We start from the raw sequence: 10,183 nt of genomic DNA, 5'->3' as shown, positions 1-10,183 counted from the left end.
TATATATATATATATATATATATATATATATATATATATATATATATATTATGTTTCAGGAAAAGATACATAAATTAAATAAGAAGGAACATTTGTTTATGGTAACACAATCCATGTAATTTAAAAAGAGAAAGTCCTTAAATTTACAGAAGATCATTAGTATTATTTTATTATAATAATAACAATTATTATAATAATGATATATCGTTATTATAATTATTATTGTTATTATTATTGATGCTATTAATATGATTGTTATTATTATTATTGCACTGCATTAGTTGACTTGAAGCCAGCCGAGAGGGCAGAGGCCACCTCAGTGCCGGACACAGCGCTGTTATCACCCCTGATCGCCAGGTGCATCAGCTGAAAGGGAGCAGCAGCTCCCAGCAGACAATACACAAAAGAGCCCGATGCTCCAAAACAATCATACACACACAAACCCACACACACACAGTTAACCCTGTTCGGGCTTCTGTGCACAAAAGATGCCAATACGCCCCCTTCATTTTTTTATTCTTTTTTATTTTGCAATGTCTTGTGTTTTGTTTTGATTTGTATTATTGTATCTCTCCTCTCCTATTTTTCTTATTGAAATCACGGTGCACACACATTTAGTGTTATTTCAGATATTATTATCATCATTATTGCGCTGATAATTATTATTATTATTATTGATTTGATCCATGGGCTGTTATTGGACTGTGAAGAGCGCACTGTATCCAGCTCTAACAGAACTCCAATGGCAGTGAATGGAGGGAGGAAAAAAAAGTGTAGCCATGCCTGCAGAAGTGGGAGGATCTCTACTCGCTTCAATCTTGATCTCAGACTTTTGCAGCGACGGGGGCACAAGCAGCCAACCGTCTCTGTTGGTTCCAAAGAGTTACTACCGGGACATCTGCATATACGCACTGTGCTATCTCTGGATTTGGTGTCAACTTTTACCCTTCTCTCTTTTTTCCCCTTTCCTCCTCTTTGGCGAGGCTGTCATTCGGGGAAGTCATTTTGTTGCGGCTCCCTCTATTTTTTTTTTCCACACGTCGGCTTTGGAGGAGAAGATAAAGCTTCCTCGGTCTTCCAATCATAACAGGTGACTGTCCAGAGTTTACCATGTTTGTTTGCTGCTCGTCTTTGACATATCAGGGATCCACGCTTCCGGCTTAGGGTGTTTTATTGACGAGCATCAGAAAAAAAGTCGCATTTTTCTCCTTTTATCTTTGCGTCTCTTATTTTGCGCGCCGCTCGGAGTTTCCAACAGGTTTCCCAGCTCGCCCACTTATACTAAGCCCCTCCAGACAGCTTTAAGAGGCCGGGATTTCCTTCGTTTTTTCCCTTGTCAGCTCTCACCCATATTCTTATGGATATCGCAACAGGTCTGGTGTCGCTGGAGCGCCTCTCCGCGGGGGAACGGTCCGAGACGCGCATCATGCTGGACGGCATAAAAATCGAAGATCACCCGCTGCGATCGGGACAAGCCACGCTGGGAGTCATGCTCGGTAGGTGTTAGACTCAAGTGCACTCAAGTGGGGATTTTTTTTTTATTATTTAGAATTTTTTTTTATTTTCTTTTAGCATTCCTGCATTTTTTTTTATGTCACAGCAATGCAAAAAACCAAAATGACTCAGTGCAATCAGATGCAGAAAATGATGCATGGAATCTTTATTTACATTTTACCTGCAGGATTTAGAAGATGTTAATTAAGGCCTTGCTGTTTAGATGATATGCATCTTATTTTTTATGTATTATGCAATGATTTTTCCCAACATTATAACCAGTGCAGAAATGAATTCAGGCCTTCCCTCTGCTCTTCCAGGCTCCGACTGTCACCACAGATCCGTGTGTGAGGGCTGCCAGCGTCCCATCTCCGACCGCTTCCTGATGAGGGTCAACGACTCCTCATGGCATGAAGAGTGTTTGCAGTGCACCGTGTGTCAACAGCCTCTCACCACCAGCTGTTACTTCAGAGAAAGGAAACTTTACTGCAAACACGACTACCAACAGTAAGCACAATTACTGTCCGACGAGGTGGTGGGAGTTTTTTTGGTTCTTCCCCACTTTTTCTTTTATTTTTTTTCTCCTTCCTTTATGTTGTTTCTGTGGGTTTGCTGAATAAAATTGCTTTGGTTGCTCCGAAGGCCTTCTGAGGGGCTCACCTCTCAGAAACCCATCTGAGAGGGAAGAATTATTAGAAAATGTTTCCAATAATAATAGAAATAAATATGATTTGTGCAAATCGTTTTTATTTAAATGATAAAATATTGATTTTATTATTAGGGAAAAAAATAAAGATATACATTTTGATTAAATTCTACGACCGACAGAACGGTGATGGTTCATCTGGATTACTGTTAAAGTAACCCACGGTGTTTCCACGCCAGCCTCTGCACCCACTGCCTGTGAAGATGCATTCTGATCCCGCTTCACACCCGAGAATCTGGAGGCGGAAAGAGTCGCTTTTTCTTCCGCTCCTTGACGCTGTTTTCGAATTGAATCACGGGTCGTTTCCCCGTCAACCTCATAAATCGTTTTGAAAATTGACAATAAATCATAGTTGAAAAAAAACATTTTTTTTAAAAACAGCGCGCCTGGATTTATTCTCCCTAAAGTTATTTTTTTCTTTATATAAGTTAAAGGCGATAAGCCTTAATATTAAAATCTATGACATATCCTATTACCTTTATTTGATGTATACGATCCGCTATTTTTTTTATTCATTATATATATTTAGTTATTTTATTTTTTCTGAAATTAATTTTAATGCATTCTTTTTTTTGCCTTTTTTCCCCTAACGAATAGCGTACGAAATACGCCTTGAATTATTTCGTCTCTTTCATTACGTGAGATTTAAAGCCACCTGTGCCAATTCAAATTTGCGCAATTTGCGTATATCCGAATAACGCTCACAAATGCGCAAACGTAAATATTTTAAAAGCATGGCATAAATAAATGTATGATAAAATTGTATTATTCATCTTATTATTGTTACATTTATTAGACTAATCAATAACTTAATTTTTTTATTATTTAAATTTATTTGAAGTAACACCATTATTTTCAGATTTGTTGATAGCAATATAAAAATAATACTAAAAAGGTTGACTTCCTGTTGCTTTTTCTTATTTTTTTTTTCCCACTTTGATATTGGTACCATCAATTTAAGGCCCATCACAGCATCTGGGATTAGCCTAAACAGATTTTTTTACTCTCTCTCTCAAAAAAAAAAAAAAATAATAATAATAATAATAATAAATAAAATAAAATGAAGAAATTTCATCATTTGTCACAGGGCAGACTAAATCAATAGAAATATTAAAATATCTCACTGAGTGAAAGAAATGGCAAACCTCTAAGTGTAGCAGCAGCATTACAGGGCCGCTCCTTGGCCTGTGAAGACCCTGGGGTGCTCCCGTGTTTCTCATTGCATGACTGCTTTTCATGCTTGTCACTGAATTTTCAGCTTTTTGTGTCCGGCTCTTTTAAGCAATTCTCCTTCGATTACCGGGACATTATGGCTCTCTGCTAGACACCTTGCAAAGTGACAAAGAGTTACATCTATTGCCATGCTTGCTATTCACCCAGCTTCAAGACAGCAGTGTAGTCAGCCGGTAACAATGGAAAATTCATAGCAGTAACCAGGGGAAACCAGAATCATGGCGTCACGGCCCAGAGGTGGCTAGAAGCTGAAGCAGAAGGATCTCTTTCTGTCCAACTTGTTGCAGTTTTGTGCATTTCAAGTTTGGTCATTTGCAAAAAAAAAAAAAAAAAAAAGGGAGAGTTGAAAAGAATGTCTATATATATCTATATAGATATATATAGATATGTTGCCATTTTCTTTAGAAACCTTCTTTGCAATAGAAGGGTCTGTTTTCTTTCCTAATATTTCCTGTTTTTCTGTTTTGAATGCGATACGCTTGTGTGGCAATAGTGATCATCAAAGTCTGCACGCCATCCTACTCCCACACTCTAATATTTCATGCATTTTTAAAATCTTTGTCCTTTCCTGTTAACCTCTCCCAGACATAAAAGAGCTACCAGGTCGCTGTCTAACACCAGTACAATCAGTACAATTATATCTCCTTTTTTTTTTTTTTTTTCCCAATGTTTATTCCATTTTCACTGATGCGATACTTAAAGATGTAATTGGCACCTTTTTGACTTTTATGACAGCCATTTAAGATGCATTTGTCAGCCCACAAACTGCTTTGGGCTGTGAGGAGACTTCCAACCCCTTACAGAGGTCTTCGTGCCTAATTACATTCCAACAGCAACTGATTCATGCCCCGTAATCAGCGCTCACTAGCTATAATAAATCAAGTCATTGGCAAGCAGGGCCTTTTTTTGCACCTTTTTAAAAGGTTTAAATGCAGACCAGGGAAAACAATTGCATTCTGTATTATTGAAACTCCCACAAACACAATTCAAAAACACCTTGCTCCCTGTATTGCTATTATAATCTAACAAGATTGCTTTTGTTTTATCCTTTTCACATACATTGTCTTTTTTTGGTCCCCTTATTTTTTTAATGGTATATTTTTCTTGTGATAAGGAAGATCCAACAAAATTCTGAGCGAAAGGCTTGTCAATACGGAGTTGTGAAGCAAATATTAGGAGAAAATATGAGGATGGTCTGAAAGGCTAGTAGCTGAGCTGTCAGACGGGTGACAGCCGTAGCCGTAGAGGAGGAACAAGCTCGAACGAGACGAGCGGTATGTAAAAGCCAGAGTGGAATTACACCATTCCGGGAGAGTTTGTTGTGCCCTGGTGTTTGGGAGGTCAATTATACATCATTAGAAAGAGGGAGATCTTTTTCCCCACAGGGATTTTTTTCCTCTAACCAAGCTGATGCTTTGAAGGCAGCCATGTAATAAGGCCTATCACTCGACCCAAGTGTTGGACAACACCCTTATAATGGACTGCCTTGTTAGAAAGTGCCACAGGCTCTACCTGCAAAATATTACATTTACTAACTATATTTTACACCCTGCTGCTTTGTTTTTAAGGGGTCCTGCTGTTACAGTTTAATTATATATGTTTTTTTGTTTTTAGTGTCAGTTTGATGCTATAGTAATAAGGACATATTTTGGCTCTAGATTTCATTCTAATTTGCATTTCATTCACAGACAAGAACAAGCAACAAGCTGATTTTTTTCAAGCCGTAAGCAAAAAAATAAATAAATAAAAAAAATATCCAGGTCACAGCAGTATAAGCAATAAGAAAACACACCAGTGATGAAGCCATAAAAGCGGCGCTCCCAGAACCTGTCTCACCTCCCAGTGTTTTCTGCAGGATCCCCCCGGTGTGCTGAGAGGTGCTTTTTCAGAACAGTTTGCAGTACCCTCCTGTGAAATTGTTGTTTTTTAATTAGCCGTGCTCGGGACGCTGCCGCAGTGTGTGTGTGTCTGTGTCTGTCTGCTGGTGTGTGTTTGCAGGATAGATGCTGACGGCTTGGTTTCTCTTTTGGCTCATCTCATATGTGTGTGTGTGTGTGCTTTACTCACTCCAGGACACTCCTGTGTCGCCCAGCGCTGTTAGTGCACTAATATGCAAGCTAAGAATAAAAGGCAAAAAAAGGAATATAGAGGAATGGAGTCGGATGGTTGTAAACCCAACTGAAGAGTTTTGCACCTAATTAAAGATGCTCCTTAACCCTGCCAGGTGTGGAGCTTTCTTACCAGCAACATTTTCTCCCTACACCTTTTTTTCTACCTTTAAATATCCCTTTAAAAAAAGGATAAAAAAAGGTTTCTTTAGATCCTGCTCTATGGCAAATAAATCAAGATCTCTGCAGAGAGATAAATATCACATTCGAAACACAGAGGCAGATGATATTGCTGCGGCTTTGAGGGGATTTTTTTTTGGAGATCGGTGAGAAGCTGGCTGAAGCTGGCCCCGTTCCTCACTAAGGAAGTATTGGGTTTTATGTCAACACGGCTCGGCCTGTCCCAGCAGCACACTAGGATGCATCATCTGTCATCTCACGGTTTGCTAACCAAGCTCCCCTCCTTTCCAACACATTAAGAGCCATTAAAGACCTGTCGGGGTGCGTTTATTTGCATCACTGCGTCATCTTGGGTTCCTGATTTTTTTATTTTTCCCCCCAATCCATCTGGCAATCAAAGACACATATTTTAATCCTCAATATTTCGCCAAAATAAAAAAAAGATATATATATTTAGTAGTTGTTATTTGAAAATAGTTCTGATTTAAAATTTTTAAATTGTGGTTTTCATTTGTATTTAGTCTCTTTTAATCTGACACCTTTAAATGAAAACTAGTACAACAAATTACCTTTGGAAGTTCCTCAGCTGTGTGGGATCTAATCTGTCCTATGAAGGCCTCAGAGGTTTTGTTAGAGAACATCAGTGAACAAACAGCCTCATGAAGACCAAAGAAAACAGCAGACATGTCAGGGATAAAGTTCTGGACTGTTCTATCCCTCATACTCAAACAATGGCAGAACAGCATGACACCCAGGGATGGCAATCTACCGTAACTCTCAGGCCAGCAAGGAGAGCAGCAGCCAATGGGAATGTTTTTCTGTGGAGATCCACAGCTCGACCTTGCACTGCAAATCTGCCTGAACATGCCACTGTTATGGTGAAACAAAGTGTTGGCAGTAGCATGCTTGGGAGCAGCTTTTATACAATCCGGAGGGCGAAGGCTTTTTAGAGATTATTAAATAGAAGGAACTAAATACATGGAAATTCTAGAAGAGGCTAAAAAAGAAGTAGTAGTTGGTTGGATGTTGACCTTCTAGCTGGACGCCATTTTAAAAACAGGCAGACATATAATGTTATATGGTTTGTGCATGTGTAAGAATGGCCTTGTCAAAGTTGAAGCCTAAATCTGATAGAGACCGTGGACATTTTTGGAAATAGATGTTATAGATGCCATCGAATCTGCCTGAGCCTGAACAGTTTAAGAAATATCACAAATGGGTAAGAAATTCTGTTTCTAAACATGGCTGGTTGGTCCAGAAATACCTAAAAGACTTGCCCCGAAATTGCCTTAAAAAGGATGCATTACTTTAAGTTGATCTGTGATCTAAAAATTTCAATAAGATACACTCCAATACCTGGTTGTAAAGCGATAGAATGTGGAAAAAGTCCAGGGGTAGGACTACTTCTGCAAAACACTGTACGTTCGTCTATTCTATACGGTATATCCAATTTCAGAAAATGTTGCAAATGCTACCTTTGTTAAAAGGAAAAGGTCTGAAATGTTTGACCTTATTTTGGATGCTCCGTATAGATCACAAAGTAAGATGTTTTTAAATATGATGTGACTTCTTAAGATGTCTTTTTGCACCAAAACAGTACTCATGTCATATGTTTTAGTGGTAATCACTAAGTGCAGAGTGCATTTGCCAGGAGGTGCAGGGGGTGTACAAAGTGTTTTGAAACTCAGAGCACTTAGTAGGACCCTTTAGGAAACCATGGTAATGCCCAACACTACTTTAGAGACCAGGCTGATGGCCAGAGATGTGGAAAGAGGTCTCTGTGGCTTTATGGGGTGGCGGTGGGGGTGTTGTGCAGCAGAGGAGAAGGATCTGCAGAGGGATCTGCCTGGTGTGCTCACATTACACTGCATGATAGCGATGGGATGCAGAGGAACTCAAGCATGCAATTTGTTGGTAGCCACAATTTAACCTCATCTCCTAAAGCCGGCTGTTAGGCAGCCAGTGGGACACGTCAGTCAATCGTGAGCGCTGATCAGCAACGGGAGAGAGAGGGTGAAAGAAATCTCTCAGCTCGGCAAAGCAGTGATTTTTAATAGTGGCTTCAAAATCCTCAGGCCTTCAGGTTTATTTTCCCAGCATGATGACTCTTCATAACAAAAAGCAGGGCAACCACAAGCCATTAAATGCCATTTACAAATTAGATTTTTTGGCTAAATCTGTGAAATCCTATAATAGTCCTTTCAAAGAAACCAGTGGAGGAACACATACTCAGCAAATGTTTTCAGTTTAAATTACATTCAAATCTGGCTGCATTATTTTTGCTCCTGTTAAATTATTCAACTCAGATTTTACCGCTTCTGTTCTCTTAATTTATTCTAACACGTTTACAGTTTTTATGCAGCAATATTTCCGATCTGTTTGTCTCAGTTTGCTGTCTGGAATCAGCCCACACTTGTTTCTTCTGTGCAGCCCGATCGAACGTACATGAGAAATTGAGACGTGGCCTCTGCTGCTGGCTCACGATGCGGCTCCTGGCCCCAACTGTGTATATGCGATCCCCCCTCTGGAATGTTTTTCCAACACGTAGGCTTTTCACGGATACACAAGAGGGGACTGGCATGGTGGTGGCAAGTGCTGCGTTGAGACTGTTGTGTGCCCAGGGCTTACTTTCACACTCACGCCACACATTCTAGCTCGGCATGCGAATGGGCAGAGCACTGTGTTTGTCTACATTCAGCCCAGGTTTTAGTGAGGGTGTGGGCACGCTTGTATGTATATGCTGACTTGCTTCCTCTCTTTCTTTGTCTCTAAAGCGAGCTCTTTCCACATCCTCACATTGAAGGCGGGAAGATACAGCTCATCCTCATTGCTATATGTCAAATTTAGCTGCTGCCTTGCTGCAGTGTAGATCTTCTCGTTGTGTTTTTTTTTTTTTGCACAAATACATCATTTCTTAAAAAAAAAAAAAAATCCTTTAATCTTCATCAAATCAGATTAGCCCCCAAATACCAGTATTCCTGGCCAAAGTGACTGACAGAGATTTGCACTTTTATCATTAAGTGTGACACTAAGCCGGTCAGAGCTTTGTCTTGAATAGAAGGTCTGACGGAAACGGGGGCTCCTAATCCTTTTATTTGTGTCAGGCCCAGAAACAGGGAAAGAATGGGGCCCGGGGTGGGTTGGGGCTGCAGAATGTCGCGGCCCTTAGTCGCCTCTGGACCTGGCCTCCACAGCCAAGTGAGCATGAGACCCGTGCTATGTGATCCTTTCTCTCTAACGTCCATAGTGGGTCTTTGACACCATGTTCAAACAGGTAGAAAGAAACCATCTCACTGTGCAGATTTGACAGTTTTCTTGACACATTTAGGGTTAAACATATATGGAGACATTCCACAGTGTGTACCTGCTTACAGGCACCAGCTATGGGTGTTGCAAAGGCAGGCGAGTCAGTCTAGGATGAGATTAATAAAATTTGCCGGTTCCCTGGTCGAGGTCCAATGCGAGGCCTTTGTCTGCGGCTCACTATCGGGTTGTGGGGCTTCCAGTCTCTTTTGTGCGTGCACCCCTCCTGGTAATCCAGCTCCAGCGGGAGTCCCCTGGGGCTCTTTATTTACTCATTCAACTGTTTGGAAGTCTGTTAGACTGCAGATCAGATGCAGTGAGACCAATGTGATTACTTTAACCCCGCACTTGCAGATTCCCAGCCTGGAATCTCTGCTCACCATGAGCTGATGGCGCTCAGTGGGTGTCAGGGAAAGGTCCCCACCGACTCGTCTCCTCATGTCTGCTCTTACCTGATATTCTCTCTGTTTGGGCATTTTTGCCTGAAGTACTTGAGCCTTCTTGCTTAAATTTAGGAATTGCCCAGAAGGAGCCTCATCGTGTGATAACTTAGAAATACCAGTTTTAACAGCATTAGCCCAAAGCTTTAAATGATAATTTATGGTTGATGCAATGAAAAGTTATCTTCAAAATTAGATAAAACAAAGATTATTGTCTCTGCTAGAAAAATAAAACAACATACCGATTATTACAGTTAGAATAAAGCTATAATATTTATTTTGATTTTGAGACAGAAAAACATGTAGCTAAAAGACCAGATAACTTTGGTTTTATTTATCTAATCCTTTATTTATCTAATCCATTAACTGGAATATTATGAGCTTTCTCTTGTGTTCTTTGCATTAGCTGGTTAATTAGCTGAATAATAAGCCTGAAGTCTGTTACATAATAGATATACAGTGTCTGCACTTCTTACTTCTTCTTCCCAGCTAGTAAATTAGTTACCAGCTGAACTGAAGGTTCCTAAAAGTTGTTTGATGACATCATTGCAGAGTATACATAATTTTCTATCTAATTATAATTGGAATGGAGACTTTAGTAGAGAGGACTATTGTTTAGGAAAATAAAAGGTAAATAGTAAAAACATTGAATATTTTTCGGCATACAGATTCAAATTTCTGTCTATATATATATATATATATATATATATATATATATA

General features: G+C 39.7%; 1 protein-coding gene across 2 annotated transcripts in view; it reads left to right on the top strand.

Moving 5' to 3' along the window:
- Window positions 1-835: 835 nt before the first annotated feature.
- The window catches only part of lmx1b (LIM homeobox transcription factor 1, beta), a 64,357-nt gene continuing 55,009 nt past the window's right edge, over window positions 836-10,183 (top strand). Inside the window, exons 1-3 of one of the 2 annotated variants that reach the window (XM_015392328.1) lie at window positions 836-1,090; window positions 1,374-1,496; window positions 1,815-2,001. In XM_015392328.1, coding sequence (XP_015247814.1) covers window positions 1,427-1,496; window positions 1,815-2,001 — 257 coding nt within the window. In that variant the 5' untranslated portion in view covers window positions 836-1,090; window positions 1,374-1,426. Of the gene's footprint in view, window positions 1,091-1,342; window positions 1,497-1,814; window positions 2,002-10,183 lie in introns of those variants that run through there. The other variant, XM_015392326.1, reaches the window with a different exon arrangement.

Source organism: Cyprinodon variegatus, unplaced genomic scaffold (assembly GCF_000732505.1).
Source record: "Cyprinodon variegatus isolate N-32 unplaced genomic scaffold, C_variegatus-1.0 Scaffold586, whole genome shotgun sequence".
Classification (NCBI taxonomy): domain Eukaryota; kingdom Metazoa; phylum Chordata; class Actinopteri; order Cyprinodontiformes; family Cyprinodontidae; genus Cyprinodon; species Cyprinodon variegatus.
The sequence above is the reverse complement of the archived record's forward strand: the minus strand, read 5'-3'. Positions and strand labels throughout refer to the sequence as shown.